The following is a 21,448-nucleotide window of genomic DNA, read 5'->3' on the forward strand; positions in this document are numbered from 1 at the left end:
ATTCTGCTCTCCCTTATTTTTTGTGCTTTGCTTATAATCTCTATTTCCTTCTGTGTTTCCTAAAATTTTTTCTTAACTATAAAATTGTATTTGTTGAACTTTATAGAATTCTTTTGAGGCCTGGTTTAAAGGTGACTTATCTTCAAATAGGACTTGCATTTGCACATACCAGCCACCGTGGTAACCTCATTAAAAGAAATGTCTTGAGGGTTTTGGACTTCATAGAGTAAACTGGGGCTAGAAATCCATAGGAACATTTACTTTGGTTTACAAATGCTCAGGAAAGTAGCTTTCTACCTTCACTCAGTGCCAAAGTGACCAGAGACATATCTCTTGATTTTCTCCTTTTATGGTATAAAGGAAACACATAGGGTGTCTCCTCACACTGAGCTCACACTGAATTTGTAAATTCTTCGGGACCCTTTTACATAGAGGTCTTAAGCTTCTACTTTGTAAAGATCCTGGGCTTTGTCTTCTGTCCAGTTCCTGCTGGCTCTTGAAGTCTAAACTGATCACCAGGATTAAGCATAAGTGGGGCTTCAGTCAGCCTTATACTTTGGCTTCCTGTTCTCATTTTGTTTCTGGCAGGTGAGGGATCCTAACTTCTTTCCAGTTCAGAGGTAAATTTAAAAAGTGTTCCTTTTTTCCCCTCTCATTTTGTACTCTGCTCAACATTTTAAACTGTTTTCAGTGAGAATTTTTCCCACAGTTGTTGTGCATATTCCTGATAGCATACCTCTACGAAAACTAAAGATCAATTTTCCTCAAGAATAATAATACAAAAATCCTCAACAAAACACTAGCTTCTGAGCCAAATTCAGGAGCACAAAAGGCATCTAAATAAAAAAGGAGGAATTAAAATTATTTTTGATTGCAGATGATATATGTAGAAACTACTAAAGATTTTGCAAAAAACAACCCATTAGAAGTAATGAATAAATTCAGTAAAGTAGCAGGATATAAAGTCAACACAAAAAGCAGTTGCATTTCCACACACTAATAATGAACAATCTAAAAGGAAGTCAAGAAAAGATTTCTATTTACAGTAGCATAGCATCAAAAATAATTAAATACTTGGGAATTAACTTTACCAAAGAGGTGAATATGTTTACAATGAAAACTACAAAACATTTCTGAAAGAAATGAAAGAAGATAAATAAATGAAAACATATCTCAGATTCATAACTTAGAAGACTTAATATTGTTAAGATGTCAGTATTATCCAAAGTGGCCTACAAATTCAGTGCAATCCCTATAAAAATTCTGATGTTTTTTTGTGCAGTAATTTAAAAAAAATCTATCCTAAAATTTATAGGGAATCTCAGGAGACCCTGAATAACCAAAACAACATTGAAAAAATAGGAACAAAGCTGGAGACACACAGTTCCTGATTTCAAAACTTACTAGAAAGCTACAGTAATCAAAACCTGTGTTACTGGCATAAAAACAGACATATGAACCAAAGGAATAGAACAGAGATCCCAGAATTAAACCTTCACATATATGGCCAAATGCTTTCTACATGGGTGCCAAGATCATTCAATGGAGAAGGGAGAGTCTTTCAACCAGTAGTGCTGGGAAAACTGAGTATCCACATGGAGAAAATTGAAGTTGGACTCTAATACTACATATAAAATTTAACTCAAAATGGATCAAAGCTTTAAATGTCAGACCTAAAACTATAAAAGTCTTAGAAGAAAATAAAAGGCAAAAGCTCTACAACATTGAATTTGACAATGATTTCTTGGACATTGAACCAAAGGGACAGATTATAAAAGAAAAGCAGACAAACTTCATGAAAATTGAAAACTACATGAAAAGACACTATTAACAGAGTAAAAATCCACAAACTGGGAGAAAAATATCGAAAATCAATCTGATAAAGAGATTCAGATCCAGAATATATAGAGAAAAAAATTGATCAAAAACAACAAAAAAATCAAACAGCCTAAGTAAAAAATGGTCAAAGACCTGAACAGATATTTCTCCAAAGAAGTTATACAAAGCCAACAAGTGCATGAAAAGATATTCAACATCACTTATTATTAGAAAAATACAAATCAAATCCCTAATGAGGTAACACTTCATAGCTATCAGGATGGCTACTATTAAAATAAACAGAAAACAAGTGCTGGTGAGGATATGAAGAAACTGGAACCCTTGTAACCTGTTGGTAGAAATTGAAAATGGTGTGGTAACTGTGGGAAATGTTACATAGTTCCTAAAAAAATTAAAAATAAAATTAGTCTATGATCCAAGAATTCTACTTCTGGGTATATACTCAAGAGAATGAAAACCCAGGTCTTTAAGAGAGATTTGTAAATCCATATTCATAGCAACATTATTCACAATAGCTCAAAATGTGAAAGCAACCCAAGAATACATGAATGAATGAATAGATAAATAAAAGGTGTTTTACATATATATATATATATATATATACACATACATATATAAACATATATACATATATATATGTACACACATTGGAACAATAGCCTTTAAAAAGATGGGAATGTTGATTTACGCTACAGTATAGCTAAATATTGAGGGCGTTATGGTAAGGGATAGATCAGTCATAAAAGGACATTTATGGTGTGATTCTATATGTAAGAGATATGTAGAGTGGTCAAATTCATGGAGATAGAAAAGCAAGATGGAGGTTACCAGGGAATGGGAAGAGAGTAGGATGGGGAGTTACTATTAATGGGTGCAGAGTTTCAGGTTTATGAGATTAAAAGTCCTGGAGATGGATGGTGGTAGCTGTACAACATAGTGAATGTACTCAATGCCATCAAACTATACACTTAATATAGGTAAGATGTCAATTTTGTTACATGCATTTACCACAATTTTTAAAAAAAGGGTTTTAAGGGGAGTAAAGATACTCATGTTGGAATCCCTGGAACATATGAATTCTATCTTATATGGCAAATAAATAACATTGAAAATATGATTAAATTAAGGGTCTTCAGATGGGGAGATTTTTCTGGATATTACCATAGTGGGCCTAAAATGCAATCACATGTAGCTTTTTAAGAGGAAGGAAGAGTGAAACAGAGAAAAAGAAGAGAAGGCAATGATTTTAGGGAGGTACATATTGAAGTGTTATGGTCAAAGGAAAAGAATGCAGGGTGCACAGAATCTGGAAGAGATCAGGAATGGATGCCATCCTAGAAACTTCAAAGAGCATGGTTTTGCAGACACCTTGATTTTTGGTCCAGTGAAACTGATTATGGCTTCCAGAACTTTGGCAGAATACACTCCTCTCATTTTAAACCACCAAGTTTGTGGTAACAGTCACAACAGTCATAGGACACTGATACATTGACATTTACTATAATGGGAAAACTAAAAAAGAGGTTTCTGCACAGATGAAAAGTTTTTGATTTAGACATTATTTCTGAGGTATACATGAAAATTTGATAATTTACATCAAAAATGTAAAGAATGGTGAGGAAAAAAAGAAAAAAAAAAGAAAGAAAAAAAAAATGTAAAGAATGAAGCCAAAGTGATTCAGGAGAGAGACAGTATAGCAGAGAATACACCAGGGTCCAGGCTTTAGCCCCACAGCATGGGAACACTGGGAAATTATGTGGAGACTGAGAATCCAACAAAAGAAGGCATTTGCTGACCTTAATCTGTTGAGGAGAGACAAAAAAATAAAGGAAAACTGGAGTTCAGTTCAGCTCAGTTCAGTCGCTCAGTCGTGTCCGACTCTCTACAACCCCCTGAATCGCAGCACACCAGGCCTCCTTGTCCATCACCAACTCCCAGAGTTTACTCAAACTCATGTCCATCAAGTCGGTGATGCTATCCAGCCACCTCATCCTCCGTCGTCCCCTTCTCCTTCTGCCCCCAGTCCCCCCCAGCATCAGGGTCTTTTCCAATGAGTCAACTCTTGGCTGGAGTAGCAACACTCATATAGGAGTAAATAGACTTTAAAATGAAGGCTGTTACAAGAGATAAAAAGGAAACTAGATAATGATCAAGGGATTAATTCAAGAACATATAACCATTGTAAATATATATATGCACCCAACATAGGAGCAGCTCAATATATAAGGCAACTACTAACAGTCAAAGCTATGACAAACCCAGACAGCATATTAAAAAGCAGAGACATTTCTTTGCCGACAAAGGTCCGTATAACCAAAGCTATGGTCTTTCCAGTAGTCATGTATATATGTGAGAGCTGGGACTATAAAGAAGGCTGAGTGTTGAAGAATTGATGCTTTTGAACTGTGGTATTGGAGAAGACTCTTGAGAGTCCCTTGGACTGCAAGGAGATCAAACCAGCCAATTCTAATGGAAATGAATCCTGAATATTCATTGGAAGGACCGATGCTGAAGCTGAAGCTCCAATACTTTGATCACCTGATACGAAGAGCTGACTCATTAGAAAAGAACCTGATGCTGGGAAAGACTGAAGGTAGGAGGAGAAGGTGATGACAGAGGACAAGATGGTTGGATGGCATCACTAACTCAGTGGACATGAATTTGAGCAAGCTCCAGGAGTTGGTGAAGATAGGGAAGCCTGGTGTGCTGCAGTTCATGGGGTCGCAGAGTCGGACACGACTGAGCGACTGAACAGCAACAGTCATAAAAGGGGAAATTGACAGTAACACAATAATAGTGGGGGACTTTAACACCTCATTTATATCAATGGACGGATCATCAAGAGAGAAAACCAATAAGGAAACATAGGCCTTAAATGACAGAATAGACTGAATAGACTTAACTGATATAAAACAGTCCATCCAAAAGTAGCAAAATATACATTCTTCTCGCATGCACATGGGATGTTCTCCAGGATTGACCACTTGTTGGGCTACAAAGCAAGCCTGGGTAAATTTAAGAAAACTGAAATCATATGAAGCATCTATTTCAACCACAACACTATGTGATAAGGAGTAAATTACAAGAAAAAAGTGTAAAAACCACAAATATATGGAAGCTAAATAATGCTACTAAACAACAGGTAACTGAGTAGCCATTCTCTAACACCAGATACAAAAATAAACTCGAAATGGATTAAAGACCTAAATGTAAGACTGGATACTATAGAACTCTTAGAGGAAAATATATGTGGTACACTCTTTGAAATAAATTGCAGCAACATCTTATTGGATTCACCTTCTAGATTAATGAAAATAAAAACAAAAATAAACCTAATTAAACTTAAAAGTGGAAATCATAAAAAAAAAAAGACAGCCGACAGAATGGGAGAAAATATTTGCAAATGGTGTGATTTACAAGGGATTAATTTCCAAATTATGCAAACAGTTCATGTTGCTCAATATAAAAAAACAGTCAAAATATGGGCATAAGATCTAAATAGAGATTTCTCCAGAGAAAACAAATAGATGGCCAGAAAAGAAATGAAAAAATGTTCAAAATCATTAATTGTTAGAGAAATGCAAATCAAAACTATAGCGAGTTATCACCTCACATCAGTCAAAATGGCCGTCATCAAAAAATCTACAAACGGTAAGTGCTGGAGAAGGTGTGCAGAAAAGGGAGCACTTTTACATTGTTGGTGGGACTGTAAACTGGTATATCCACTATGGAGAACAGTATGGAGGTACCTTAAAAAACTAAAAACAGAGCTATCATATGATCCTGCAATTCCATTTCTGGGCATGTATCTGGAGAAAACCAGAATTTGAGAAGATACATTCACCCTGACTTTCACTGCAGCACTATTTATCATAGCCAAGATATGGAAGCAGCATAAAAGTGCACTGACAGATGAATGATTAAAGATGATGTGGTACGTGTATTCAGTGGAGTATTACTCAGCCATAAAAAAGAGTGAAATAATGCTATTTGTAGCAACACAGACGGACCTAGAGATTATCATACTAAATGAAGTATGTCAGACAAAGACAAATATGATGTGATATCATTTATATGTGGAATCTAAAAAAAAATGATACAAATAAATTTATTTAGAAAACAGAAACAGACTCACAGACTTAGAAAACAAACTTAACAGTTACCAAAGTGAAAAGGTGGAAGGGAACTATAAATTAGGAGGTTGCTATTAACACATACACTATTATATAAAATACATAATCAATAAGTACCTACTGTACACCATAGGGACCTCTACTCAATATTCTATAATAACTTAAATGGAAAAGAAATCTGAAAAAGGTTAAATATGACTGAATCACTCTGCTGTACATCTGAAACTAACACAACATTGTAAATTAACTACGTGCTGTGTGTGTTGTGCTAAGTAGCTTCAGTCATATCTCTTTGTGACCCTATGAACCATAACTTGCCAGTCTCCTCTGTCCATGGGATACTCGAGGCAAGGATATTGGACTGGGTTGCCATGCCCTCCTCCAGGAGACTTTACCAACTCAAGGACTGAAATTGCATCTCTTACATCTCCTGCATTGGTAGGCAGATTCTTTACCACCACAGCCACCTGGGAAGCCCAACTCCAATATAAGCTAAAAATTTAATAATTTGAAAAAAGATAATATAAATATGATGTTTAAATTCTGGAAGAATGGCCTTTTGCCACATGTGTAATATTAGATGTCAGTGAGTGCCATGACTATCAAGGAGAATTTTACATGACTTAATTAGTTTGAAATATTACTTTATAAGCAATATAGATTTTGACAATATACTATTTTCTATCATGTATTTAAACATTATTAATTGGGCTAAGTAAAATAGCTGATACAATTTTTTCCAGAAGCAATACTTAAAAATTTAAAAATATTTTCTCAAGCGCCCAATGAAATAAAATCAGAAATTAAAAAAAAGTTACAATCAACACCACAAAATACAGAGGATCATAAGAGATGAGTATGAATAACTGTATACAAAAAGTTGGATAACCTGTAAATAATGAATAAGTTCCTAGAAATATGCAATGTCCCAAGACTGAATGAGGAAGAAATAGAGAGTATGAAAGACCAATTCCCAGTAATGAAATTGATTCATTAATCAGAAAATTCCCAATAAACAAGACTCAAGGACCAGATAGTTCCACAGGTAAATTCATCTAATATTTAAAGAAGAGTTTACATTTATCCTTCTCAAACTATTCCCCAAAATTTAAGAGGAAGGAACATTTCAAAATTCATTCCATGAGGCAAGTATCACCCTGATACCAAACTTAGACAAAGACAAGACATGAAAAGAAAATTACAAGTCAATATTTCTGATGAACATAGATCCAAAAATCTTCAAAAAAATACTAGAAAATAAAATTCAACAATACATTAAAAGGATTGCTACATCACGATTAAGTTAGGTCCATCTCAGAGGTGAAAGGATAGTACAATACACAAATCAATGTGATACGCCAGGTAAACAACGTGAACAATTAAAAAAAAAGGTCATCTCTAAAGACACAGAAAACATTTTGACAAAATCAACATTTATTTAGAATAAAAAAGCTTTTAACAATGTGGAAATAGAAGACATATACCTCGACATTTAATAAGGCCAGGTATGACAAAAGCACAGTCAACATCTTACTCAATGCTTTCAATAGGTGAAAGCGTTTCCTCTAAAATTAGGAACAGGATAAGGAAGCCTACTCTCACTATGTTCATTCAATATAGTATGGGAAGTTATAGCCACAATAATCAGACAAGAAAAACAAAGAAAAACAATCCAAACTGGAAGAAAGAAGTAAAACTATCACTCTTTGCATATGACATGATACTATATGCAAAAAATCCTAAAGAAGCCACCAAAATACTATTAGAACTAATACATGAATTCAGAAAAGTAGCAGGATACAAAATCAATATACAGAAATCTGTTGCACTTCTAAATACTAGTAATGAATCATCAGAAAAGGAAAATAAGAAAACAGTTCCATTTATAATTACATCAAAACGAATATTTAAGAGTAAATCTAACTAAGAAGGTACAAGACTTGTATTTGAAGACTACAGGGCATTAATGAAAGAAATTGAAGACAACAAAAGGTGATGGAAAGATATACTGATATTGGAAGACTATAGGGCATTAATGAAAGAAATTGAAGACAACAAAACATGATGGAAAGATATACTGAACTCATAAATTGGAAGAATTTTTATTGTTAAAATGACCATACCACTTAAGGCAACCTACAAATTTACTGCAACCCTTGTCAAAATACTGCTTGCACTTTCCAGAGAATTTGGACAAATAATTCTAAAATTTATTTGGAAACAAAAGGACCCTGAATAGTCAAAGCAATCTTGAAAGAGAGGAATAAAACGGTAGGTATCGCACATACCCTCATTTTAAATGATACTACAAAGCAGCAGTAATTAAGAGTCTGGTACCAAACATGGAGAAAGACAGACATTGATCAATAGAATAGAACTGAAAGACCAGAAATAAATTAATGTTTTTATGGTTAATTAACCTATGACAAAGGAGACAGAATATACATTGAGGAAGGACAGCTCTTTTACAAATGGTGTTGGGAAAACTGGACAACTACATGCATAAGAACCAAACTGAACTACTTTCCCACACTGTATACAGAAATAAACTCAAAGTGGACCAAAGTTTTAAATTTAAGACCTGAAACCACAAAATTCCTAGAAGAAAGCATAGGTAGTATGCTCTTTGACAGCAGTTTTAGCAATATTTTTTTGGGGGGGGGGGGAATTTATCTACTCAGGCAAGGCAAACAAGAGCAAAAATAACCAAATGGGAATATGTCAAACTAAAAATTTGTCAACAAATGAAAAGGCAGCTTACTGAATGGGAGAATATATTTGCAAACAATATACCCTGTAAGAAGCTAATATCAAAAACATACAAAGTACTCATACAATCAACGTCAAAAATTCCTAAACAATCCAATTAAAAAGTGGGCAGAGGCTCTGAAGAGAAATTTTTTTCAAAGACTTTCTGATGGTCAACAGGTATATAAAAAGATGCTCAGAATTAATAATCATCAGGAGATGAAAATCAAAACCATGATGAGATATCACCTCACATCTGTCAGAATGTTTATCATCAAAAAGACAAAAACAAGTGTTGGCAGTATGTGGAAAAAAGAAAATCCTCTTATATTGTTGGTGGGAGTGTAATTGGTGTGGTCACTATGGAAGGCAGTAGGGAGACTCCTTAGAAAGTTAAACACAGAACTTCCATATGATCCAGCAATTTCGCTCTTAGGTATTAACTCAAAGAAAACAAAAGTACTAATTCAAAAAGAGATAGGCACCCTGATGTTCAGTGTGGCATTATTTACAATAGTCAAGATATAGAAGCATTCATTCGTCTAAGTGTCCAATGATAGACGAATAGATAAAGAAAACAGAACCTGCCATTTGTTAACAGGTTTTAGTTTGACATAGTCCCATTTGGTTATTTTGCTTTCATTTGCCTTGCCTAGGTAGACAAATCAATATATATATGTATATATATATATATATTGTTAAGACTGCTGTCAAAGAACTACTATCTATGTTTTCTTTTTGGAATTTTATTGTTTCAGGTCTTAAATTTAAAACTTGAATCCGTTTTGAGTTTATTTCTGTATATGGAGTGGGAAAGTATTTCAGTGTGGTTTATATACACAATGGACTATTAATCAACCAAAAGAAAAAGAAATCTTGCCATCTGCAACAAATATTTAAATCTAGAGGATACTATGGTAAATGAAATAAGTCAGACAAAGAAAGACAAAACTGTATGATCTCACATACATGTGGAATTTAAAAAATGAAAACAAGCAAACAAATCAAAATAAAAAGAAACTCTTAGATACAGAGAGCAAAGGGGTGACTGCCAGAGGGAGGAGGTAGTGGGTACATGATCTAGGTGAAAGCTCCAGTGATGAAATACACAATGCAGGTCGCATAATATATAGTATAAGGAATATGATCAATAACATTGTAACAACTTTGTCTGGGGACAGATGGTTACTAGACTGATTGTGGTGACCATTTCATAATGTATGCATATGTCAGCACTATGCAGTACACCTGAAACTAACGAAATATTATAAGCCACATTTTCTATTTCAAAATTAAAAACAAAAAACTTTCTTCATAGATGCGTACACCTGAAGTGAGGCAAAAGAGAGCAGAGTGAGTTCAGTCGCTCAGTCGTGTCCTACTCTTTGCAACCCCATGAACCACAGCACGCCAAGCCTCCCTCCCTGTCCATCACCAACTCCCGGAGTCCAACCAGACCCATGTCCATTGAGTTGGTGATGCCATCCAATCATCTCATCCTCTGTCATTTCCTTCTCCTCTTGCCCTCAATCTTTCCCAGTATCAAGGTCTTTTGAAATGAGTCAGCTCTTCACATCAGGTGGCCAAAGTATTGGAGTTTCAGCTTCAGCATCAGTCCTTCCAATGAACACCCAGGACTGATCTCCTTTAGGATGGACTGGCTGGATCTCTTTGCAGTCCAAGGGACTCACTGTCTTCCATTAAAAGATCAAGTCCTCTTAGTACATAGAATTTTTTTTAAGAATCCCACAAGATTTCCAAATTATAGAGCAATCAGTAAAGACACACACACACACACACACACACACACCTTTATGTATGCATTTGCACATGCAACAAACATGGATATGTGTATATTTATGTGTATGCATATGTGAAGTATATATATGTATAAGAAACAAAACATATCCAAATCCTCCAATGAGTATTTGTTCCTTAATGTGGACTAACATGAAGAAGTAATTAATAACTCCCCCCTGCCTCTGCTGCCAAAATATGCATAGTCAACCACATTGCTTTTGCTCCAGGGAAGTCCCTACTTGACAAGAGGTGCTTCCTGGGAAATTCATACATGTAACTAGAAACACACTGACGTTCTGGTCATCACAGAACTCCCAGGGCAAGGCAGCTAAGCTCAAACCTGGATGGGCTCTGTGTCTCTAACACAGGTTACCTAAATAGCTGTGTGCTGGCTTTTCTTCCACAACTTTGATTCTTCTTGCTCCAGCAGGTATCACCAGCACTTCTACATAACCTGTAAAAGTCAATAAAACATGAAATACATCTTGAGTTTCTCCTAATTCTTTTTTCTCACTGACTTTCCCTATTGTTCTGTTGGTTTTGGCTTTCGATGTGAGATTTCAACACCTATATAAAGAAAAAAATTATCTATAAAAGCTGTCATAAATTCAAGTTGAGAAGTTTTTTGGAGCAACACTGAGAATGCAAAACTATCATGAGCCAATGGGTGACTATTCTATGTTAAAAAGCTTCCCAACAGCTTATGAATTATAAGGTGAGAAAAAGCAAAATGGGTAGCTTGGTTAGAAACACAGTGAATCCTGGAACGGAGCAAATTAACTTAAGTTCTGCTCACGGAACTCCTGTAAATCAGAGAGCGTACGGAGGAGGAAACAGCTGGAGGGCATAGAGATCGTGGATGTGTGTCCCTGAAACCGCTGAGTGCTGGGCAAGAAAGACCAACCTTCCCTGGGAGATGAACAAAAGGTTTTGAAACCTGAGCTGGAGACAAGTAAGATAGTAAGATAATTAAGTAAAATAAGTAAGGCCACACCAGGCAATCTGTTGTCACCCTGAAAGGGATCAGAGCGCTAGGAGCAAGATACAATTAGGTATTTTTTAGGAAATACTCTTTAGCAGTGGTTAGGAATGTAATGCTTGAAGTGAAACAAGAGGGTAAGATAAAGTTGGACAGAAGAAAAAGTATGCACAAAAAGTCAAAATCAAGACTTCATTTGGTGTAGAACAGAGACTGAGCAGATGCCAACTTTTGGGTGAATAGTTCTGTTTTAAAATTGTATTAAAACATTAAATATTCTTCTCAGTATTTCTGTACAGCTACATATAGCTCTAATAAAAATCTAATTTTCAAAGCTACTGATAAAAAGGTATAATAGCTAATCCCAGAGTTGTCTCCTATTGATTAATTATGCAAATTCCTGAAACTGTTGACAATTATTTGCTGTTTACCAAGAGGTAGCAGACACCCCACCTGGTGGCAATGCCTGGGATTAGAGGTCTGTGCTTTTCAAATCAGCATTTCCAATGGAGAATAAATTTTTAGTAATACTAAATCATACAAGTACTTCCATTTTGTTACATGAACGCAGCATGCAGCAATGGAAGTAGAAACAAACACTTCCTATTTGCATACAGAAATGAGGTAAGATGACTTCTGTACTCAATGAGCTTAGAATCGAACTGGAAAGATAAGACACAAATATCTTACATAAAAATGAGTTACATATAGCTTCCAAAATTAAGCTTAGAAGATCATATTCAAAATAAAATGGCTAATTTCCCAATGAAGAAAGTAAATTAAAGTTGTAAATTTCATATAGTCAAGGAAAGCTTCATAAAGAAGCAAAAAGATTAACTGTCTTTGAAGAATGGATAGGATTTGGATATACAAGTGATCCTTAAACAATGCATGAGTTAAGAGTGCTGATCAGCCCTGTAGTAAAAAATCTGAGTATAATAAGTAGTGGACCTTCTGTATCTGTGGATCCTTTGTATCTGTGGTTCTACATCTGAAGACTTAAAAACTGCAGATTGTGTGTACTGTAGTATTTACTATTTAAAAAAGTCCATATGTAAGTGGACCCATGCAGTTATTTCAGAGTCAACTGTATATAAAAAAGCGTGAGTTCACCATAGGTAGAGAAAAGTAACAACGGTAAGTGATATTTTTTGTAACACAAAAAATAACTCTGACAGAATGAGAAGGTGTAAGAAGATGGCTATATCAAGAGAATTTAAATGCATGCCCAGGACACTGAATATACCACTTGAAGCTACTGAACATTCTACAGCAAGGAATGTGGTAATTAGATACTGGTTTGGAGAGGTTTTATCTGATAGTTTGGAAAAGCCTCAGTGATACGGCTGTGGAAAGCTGTATCAGGAGGCTAATGTAAAAATTCAGGAGTGCTAGAGGCTAAGGCAGAAAATCTAGAAGGCATTGTAAAGGAAAAAAAAAATTCTGAGTTTGAGAACCATTAAGAAAGTGAGGACATAAACACTGAACACAATGTTTTATTATTACTTATGTGAGAATGCAGTCATCAATTATAACAGCATGAAAGTCCAGTTTGGGTAATAATCTGACAAGTTTTGCAGTTTGTACTCAACAAAACAGTATAACACACTAATAAAAAATAAAATATGCAGTATCTGGAACTGCAGGGTAAGGTCAGGCTTTCCTCACCTTTGTGAGGCAGTAATTGAAGCCACAGGAGTAAATGGAGAAAACTGAGAGATGGAAGAAGTCAAAGACTTAATCTTGGTGACAGTTATGGTTTTTAACAGAAAGACTAAAAAAAAAAAGGAAAAAATCCCAAGAAAGTAGAAATCTGGCTATTTTGGTATAGTGAGATCTTATAGATTAGAATATTTTAAGAAGAGTACTGTTACAAAAACCTGTACAGACATCAAAGAGAAAGGTGACTAAGGGGAGTCTACCAGATATCACAAGCAAGAGGTAACTATTCATCTCTGAGCAAATAAAGGTGTTTGGAGAAGATGATAAATTTCAGGGTTGTTAAAAATGAAGAGAAGATACAGAAAAGTAGAGGCAGTAACTGTAAATTCCTATTTGAGTTTAGCAGTAAACCCAGAGGTATGTTGTCTTTTAGGACAACAGTTATAGGTAAGTTTATAGTTATATCCAGAGCAATTCTCTGTTATTCAATAGAAACAGCCTGGAGGACAGGTGAGTTAGATTGCATTTAAAGAAGAAAGAGAGGAAAGAAAATATTAAACAAAGACATTTGATAAGGGATAGCTAAAGTCTGGGGCTCTAGATATTTTTCAGTAAATAAGCTATTTAGCACAACTGAGACTGCATATTTTTAAAAGAAGTGAATATACAAGTGGCTATTACTGAGCTCAGAAGCTGAAATAAAGACTATGATGTCAAGGTCATAAACTTGATCCTCACATCGGACAGTATGCATTGTACATACATAGGAATGTCCTCTTTCATAATAAAAGATCCCATTCTTAATTGGCCATCTTAAAATCCCCAAGGCAATCATTATCTCCATGGTAGTAACAATGATAAATGCTATATTTTGAACAATTGCTATGTGCTAGTCACTACTGTAGATAGTCAATATAAATTATTTCATTCATCCATAATGATATCATCCAAGGTAGATATTTAACAGATTGGAAAATAAAGGTAGAGGAAAAAAAAACTTGCCTTTTTCAAGACTGCCTTGTCAGTAATTAGCTGATGCAAGCTTTGAACTCAGATCTGTCTGATTGCAGCTAGAGCCCACTATTACTATTTCACAGAGTAGAATACATGACACTATGACTCTTTTATTGCTGTGTCAAACATACAAACAAAAAGTCTAAGAGCATGCATTTCTTGCACTGGATTAGTGTCATCATCTCTCGTACTAAGAATTGCAGATTTTAGACCCACTCTCTTCTAAATGTATATTGATAAAAATATAGTTCCACAAGTGGCAAAATATACAATTTACCTTTAAAAATCCCTTAACAAATCAACCGCTGTCCAGGCAAATTAAAATGAAATACATTATATATGTGCTAAGGAACAAAAATTCTCTTAGGTTGATTTTCTAGGTCCAACAAAAATGATTTAGCAAACTCTAAATAGAGCACCGGGACTGAAAACACCCACATGTGTCTGCACAAGTGTTACTCATACAATATATACAGTGCGTATGGTCAACTGGACCAAAATAGGGCTGCAATTCCTTCAAGAAATTCTAGGAAGGCCATAAACTATAAGGATAAAATTGTCTCAAGAGAAATGAATACAGCATTCCTAAAGTCACAAGTAGATGAAGCCCACAGCATAATTAAAGACTCATACAGATTTTTGTTTTTTAAGTTCTTAATGATGTAATGTTTCATTATTCATTATGTTAACAAATGTTAATGAACACACACTATGTTGGTCATTAGGACTAGGATATTGAACAAAAAATAGCCATATTTTCCCTCACTGATCTTTAAAGTATAGTAGGAAAGGAAAGATCAAAGAGTGTAAAATTACAAAATTACCATACAACTCAACTCTATGGATACCAGTAGGGTATCCATACAGAGAGAAAGGAGGTGGAAGTTGTTCAGGGAACACTTCATTGAAGAAGTGACATCTGAACTGAGACCTGAATGCTAAATGATGCTTGGTCCTTGGAAGAAAAGCTATGACAAATCTTGATAGCTTATTAAAAAGCAGAGACATCACTTTGCCAACAAAGGTCTGTACAGTCAAAGCTATGGTTTTTCCAGTAGTCATGTATGGATGTGAGAGTTGGGCCATAAAGAAGGATGAGCACCGAAGAAGTGATGCTTTTGAACTGTAGTGCTGGAGAAGACTCTTGAGAGTCCCTTGGACAGCAAAGAGATCAAACCAGTCAATCCTAAAGGAAATCAACCCTGAATATTCATTCATTGGAAAGACTGATGCTGAAGTGCCAATACTTTGGCCACCTGATGTGAAGAGCCAACTCATTTATTGGAAAAGACTCTGATGCTGGGAAAGATTGAGGGCAAGAGGAAAAGGGAGGGACAGAGGATGAGATGGTTGAGTGGCATCACTGACTCAATAGACATGAGTTTGAGCAAACTCAGGAACATAGTGAAGGACAAGGAAGCCTGGGGTGCTGCAGTTCATGAGGTCGCAAAGAGTCGGACACGACCTAGCGACTGAACAACAACAACCAGGCAAAGCTAAGAGAACAATATTTTTAAATGCAAGGTGCTAAAGACAGCATGGTCAGCTTGAGCATCTGTAACAAATCTATTGGTTGCAGCTTAGAGGAGGAAAGTGACCTTGGCAGAGTTGATACCAGAGAGACAAGTAGGAACACCACCACACAAGGCCTTATGGTTCAAGTTAAGAATTCTAGTTTCTTCTGTGAACAGTGTTAAACTATCAGAGTACTACAAGCACCACAGATTTTTGTAAGGAAATAACAGTGTTAGTCTCTGATATTCCCAATATTGTAGGCATTTTAGATATCTTCCAAATATCAGAGGTTGTTAATATAATTTAGAAACTAATAAAACAAAAGTAGAAATTAAAAGTGTAATAAAAACAAAGGAGATCTGAAGTAGAAATTGGGGGGGGGAGGAACGTATTCATCTAACTGTAGTCAGAATGAACAGCATTACTGGTTTTTAATTGCAATTTCTGTTGTCTAAGTTTAGTTGAAAAATTAAGTGTTATTACTAAACAAAAACTACCAGTGCTGCATATGCATCAGTATTCCTCGGTGAACTGTCTCTATGCATGTAAACAGTTATGCATGAATAGGCTTCAAAAGTTCTAGTGTCTTTAAATTTCTTCAGACATCATTTTAACTTTTGCATGAGAAAAACATCTCCCATCACAATCAGGCTGAAAAGCTTACTATGACTGTACTTCTTAGCTGGAAGTCTGGGAGCCTTTTACAGCTTTGCCTGACTTTTCCAAATGAGGTCTGACAGATTTTGACTTGCAGGACCTCTCACCTTTTTTTCACAACTTCGGAGATTGAGATTTTGATCTGCAATTTACTCTGGGTCTTAGTTATTTTTAGGCTTCAAGTTCTTCAAGCTCACTTATCTTTTATTCTGCTGGGGCCAAGAGAAAGGTTATATATTTGAGGGCTGTGTCTAATTTTCTCTTCTTAGGGGCTTTTTAAAAAATCTAGCATGAACTCAGTTTTCCTGATTATTCGAATATAAATGGCTTATTCTTCATATTAAAATATATATTTTGGGGGTATATCTTTCAGTTTCTGAACAAGAAATTTAAAACAGGAAAAAAAGTCAATGTATGTAGTATAAACATATAAATGGCAATGAAAATCTATCATAAATACTAAGATAGTTCAATAAACAGATGTCCAGGTAAGACACTAATGTAAACATAAAATATTTGCTTCCTCCCAGTAAACTTGAAGGCTTGAGTTTAAAGCATTTTCTGTATATAAAGCTTACTTGTGAGTCATTATATTTCAGTACAGATAATATCACTTTTTGCTGTGGATCACTTTAAAATTCACACTACATAGATCATTCACTGTCTGCTCATCCTCATATCCCCTATGAGTGTTTATAGATAAAGAAAGAAAACAAGAAAATATGTGTTCCTGCTCTTAATATATCTGGAATATCAGCCCACATCTTCTGATTTCCTGTTATAGTTTCCAACATGCTACACTGCTACAGACTCTGTTTTCAAAAATGTATTTCTTTTGAACTTAGTAAACAGATTAAGAAAATAATAAAAAAAAAAAAAAGGAAAGCTGAAAACCTGAAGACTAATACTCTCAATGGTTGCTTCAGGCTGTTAGAAACCATTATTCTCTGTTAGACATCAATGCCGTGCATTGGAGGATAAGGTCTGTAGAAATCTGATAATATTAGCCAATGCAAATTAGATTATTCCCTTGCTGCTCCAATTTATTAAATGCACAACAGATGATTTCATATTCTCAGTATTGGGAAATGGGCTTGTTAGCATTTCTGGCTCATATCACATGTATTATATGTCATCATGAAAAATCATTCAATACCCATTACAAAAGTCTTCAACAATCAGAAATGTGATTTCTAAGTCAAGTTCAAAGTAATTTCTGTCCCCAAAGACTGTTTGGATTAGTAATTTTGAAAAAAAAAATAATCACCTGCTCCTCTGGTGTGATTAAAATCTCCTTTAATGATTTTGCATGATTTTCCATTGCCATTGCACACACCACAATGATCTTCCCTTGCAAGAGACCCTAATAAACCATCACAGCCAACTTTCTGCAACAAGAGAATGACAGTACATCATAAAGTGAGCTTTTTCTTTTTTAACGACTACTTCAGGACAAGCCTAGTCTACAATAGACATATTTATTTGACGAACTAGTAAAACTCCACATTCGCTGGTGCAAACTAATATAGCAAGCCTGGTCTACAAACTAGACATATTTATTTGACGAACTAGTAAAACTCCACATTTGCTGGTGCAAACTAATATAGCAAGCTCATATCAAATAATATCATTTGTAAAGTGACCAAATAGTAGGACAGTGATAAAAGTATATTTTCTTATATTAAAAATTAAATGACATCCTAAAGTAATTTGGAAAACTCTTATTGAGACAAAAGGAGTTTACATAAATCCCAAAAGAAATCACATTTCTACTAAATGTGACATGACTGATCGAATTCATTCTACTCAGCACAGAACAGATGAGTTTCACCATACGGTTGGTTGGCTTTACTCCTAAAGAGGCTGCTGAATAAATGCTGAATATTAAATATTAACTAGTGCAAACCAAACATAAATGTTTACACTCATCACAGTTTATGAATAAATTTCTATTCCCCATCTTCTTTGGAATCTTAACACAAGTGAGCAAGAACTGCTTATAACCTATGGTTGCTATAAGAAAATATTAACTGGGATAATTAATTTTATATGATCCCAAAAGAACTATGTTAATGTTAACTATGTTAACTATGCATCTTCTTAGATTAAAATATTGACTCTTTTCTAGTGAATAATGTGGGTCTCCCACAGATATTCAGAAAAGATGATATTTTACAAAGTTGTGCATACTCAAAGGATATAAGTTAATATGTTGGTGATAGCTAAAATAAATGGTAGAATTATACCATTACCCCTGATCAAGAAGAAGCTGCAAAACTGACTGATGATAGATCCATTTATAACAAGTTACAATTACTTAAATAAAATTTTAAAATATCAGGCAAAACAGAAACAAAACCAGGGTCTTTTTCTGTGGTTGGTGTTGGGTGGGGGAAGAAGCAGATTAGAAAACAAAGCTGCAGGATGGGTATCCCGAGAAAGCAAAAATCACATTAAAGTTGCATAAAAAAAGTATCCTTTCTTTTTGTCAAGGGGGGTATATCAGTGTCAAGAAGTAGTCAAAGCAATTCAGTAGTGAACTCTGATCAGCGAATCAGAGCTTATTTGGGAAGAAACAAAGAGAATGATTCTGGATGAAAGAGGTGGCCACCACAGGAAATTCTCAAAATACAGCAAAGCCATGGGAAGAGTTCACTCAGCAAGAGCCATGAAAAGACCAGAGAGTCCTGGGGTTAAAAATCTCTCCTTCATGTACCAAGGAGGAGAAACTGAGAGTTTGGAGTGGTTTTGAAATGACAGAAAGCACCTTTATTATTCTATCCTTAGCACCTAGCTTCTTTCTTGGTAAATACAATAAACTCAATAAATAGTAGTTAAATGATTGAATAAACGACAGTTGTCTGCTAGCTTTTTGTAACCCTTGTAACTGGGACAGTATATGTTTCTAAAACCTAAAATAAAAGGCAGGGATAGACATCATGTCATGGCTCAACAACATGTATATTTAAAATAAGGATGAAAAAATCCACATTTTGTAATCACTAGTCACAAGTAGCCAGACTTTTCAAAATATGCCCATGTAACTCCAAACATTGAAGATGAATGTCTTGGGAAAGACAATACTGTTTAACTGGTGGTAGGTGCCTGAAGTACTGCTGGTAGCTGAAGATAGGGTAATACCACAATAATACCGAAGACCGCTTTTTCTATGCTTTTCCAGGATATAAACGCCAGGAAGGCCAACTGGGTCACCAGGAGAAAGTTGTCTATTTTCAATTGCTCTCCCTAGTCTACTCATCAAGTTTAGAAATTTGCTTTCAACGTCAATGTTGTATATTTTAGGATAAAACAAAACACTCCAGCCAAACCCAGTATATAGAGTTGTCAGAAAGAAAAAAAGGAAGCATGTTTTTAATTATATTAAAAGACTGAATGAAGCATTTTAGTTAAAAGCCAGAATGGTGAAGTATTCCAAAGCTATCAGAAGTCACAATCCACTTCACAGAACTTTAAGTACAATCATCAGACTCACATAACACACAGAATTTTGTGTTGTTGTTGCTGTTATTTTAATGTCCAGTTAGGGACTCTATAAAAGGTCTGGCTTACACAATATGTTAAGTGAAAAGCATACCAATGTAAGCTGTTGTATTTGGCATATAGTTGGGAAAATAATTTTCTTTGAGAAACAAACTCATTTAAGTCATACTAATCCGACATTTACATAAAATGATGAAATAAAGATGAAAGTTTTAACTGCACAACATAGAGCTCTGAAAACCAAATGTTTATAGGTAAATAATTGTAATGATTTTTAAACAAATGAAAAATATATTCCAGGCTACTGCCATATTCTGTTAAAGAATAAAGGGAATTAATATATAATTATAAGACTGTTTCTTATATCCAATTATATTGCATGATTCCATGCTTTAAACATTATAGCATGCTGGCAAAATAAAGAATCTAAGAGCTGGTAGATCATTTAAGTTTCATATTGTTTCCAAGTTTGTACCCAGAAGTCCATATACTTCTATTGGACCACAGACTGATCCATCCATAGTTTGTAATTGTTTTCAAATTTTGGTGTGTGTGTGTGCCTGTGTGGTCAGGCATGCATTTTTAGAGGAAGAAACAAAACTTTTATCAAATTCTCAGAGGCATGTATTATACAAAAAAGTTAATGACCACTGAGCTATGTCATTTTACAGATTAGTTAACGGATGTACACATATTTCAAGTGATTTCCCCAAGAACAGTTTCCTAGTGGCTGTCATGGATTCTGAGTGTTGCTCTGCTCAGATACCTCTTTCATTACTAAAGGATGCACATTCTCATCCCACACCTGGGAAATGCATCAGCTTATGGCTCTTAGCCTGCATCCCTTTTCAGAAAATGCCTAGCCTAAAGAAAACTGCCTTTCCCAAGGTCATAGCCCCCTCATCCCCTGAGGCAGCTTGTATCCAAACACTAGTAGACAATAGGCGTTAAAAATGTCTGGTTTTCTCTCGCAGATGGAGACACCTTTGAAGAGCCATCCCAGCTACAACGCCCTCAGGAAGCTAGCTGAGGCCTGGTGATGTGCCCACCCAATGGCTCCCTGTGCCCAGTCCTGCCTCCTTCCCCTCTATATACATTCTGATCCTGAAAACACTTGGTATTAAATTTCCTGCATATTTATCATCCAGGGGATGGCAACTGTGATAGCGGCAGACCCGAAACTGGCAAAATTCAGAGCTTTAGCCATCCACTATGCTATTTATTTGAACAGAATGACTACTTTTCTAACGATAAAGAAGAGCACATAAATGCATATAACAGATGGAAATTATTTTTAAAAAGAAAACAAAAAGACAAATGGAATGTTTAAGTACAATAAAAATCAAATATACATTTAAAAATCAGCTGATACAAGAATATTGATAATATTTTAACATTAATGAATAATAAGACTGATTTTATAGGTTTTTGCCACATGGCTCAGTCTTGGACACAAGACATGGAAAACTGGAGTGCTTGAGTTTTTGGTCTGGAATATGTTGACATAAAATGCCCAAAGTGTCATAATTTCAGGCTTGTAATACATACATTATTGAATAAATATGTCAGAGCCTTTCAACTAGAAATGGACATTATAGAT

General features: G+C 35.1%; 1 protein-coding gene across 1 annotated transcript in view; it reads right to left on the bottom strand.

The window, feature by feature from the left end:
* Window positions 1–21,448, bottom strand: part of ADAMTS19 (ADAM metallopeptidase with thrombospondin type 1 motif 19) — a 252,039-nt gene that overhangs the window by 55,527 nt on the left and 175,064 nt on the right. The window contains exons 15-16 of the mRNA XM_065934285.1: window positions 17,615–17,735; window positions 10,894–10,974 (exon numbers count right to left, since the gene is read on the bottom strand). Coding sequence (XP_065790357.1) covers window positions 10,894–10,974; window positions 17,615–17,735 — 202 coding nt within the window. The remainder of the gene's footprint in view (window positions 1–10,893; window positions 10,975–17,614; window positions 17,736–21,448) is intronic.

This window comes from Muntiacus reevesi, chromosome 1 (assembly GCF_963930625.1).
Source record: "Muntiacus reevesi chromosome 1, mMunRee1.1, whole genome shotgun sequence".
In the NCBI taxonomy this organism is placed as follows: domain Eukaryota; kingdom Metazoa; phylum Chordata; class Mammalia; order Artiodactyla; family Cervidae; genus Muntiacus; species Muntiacus reevesi.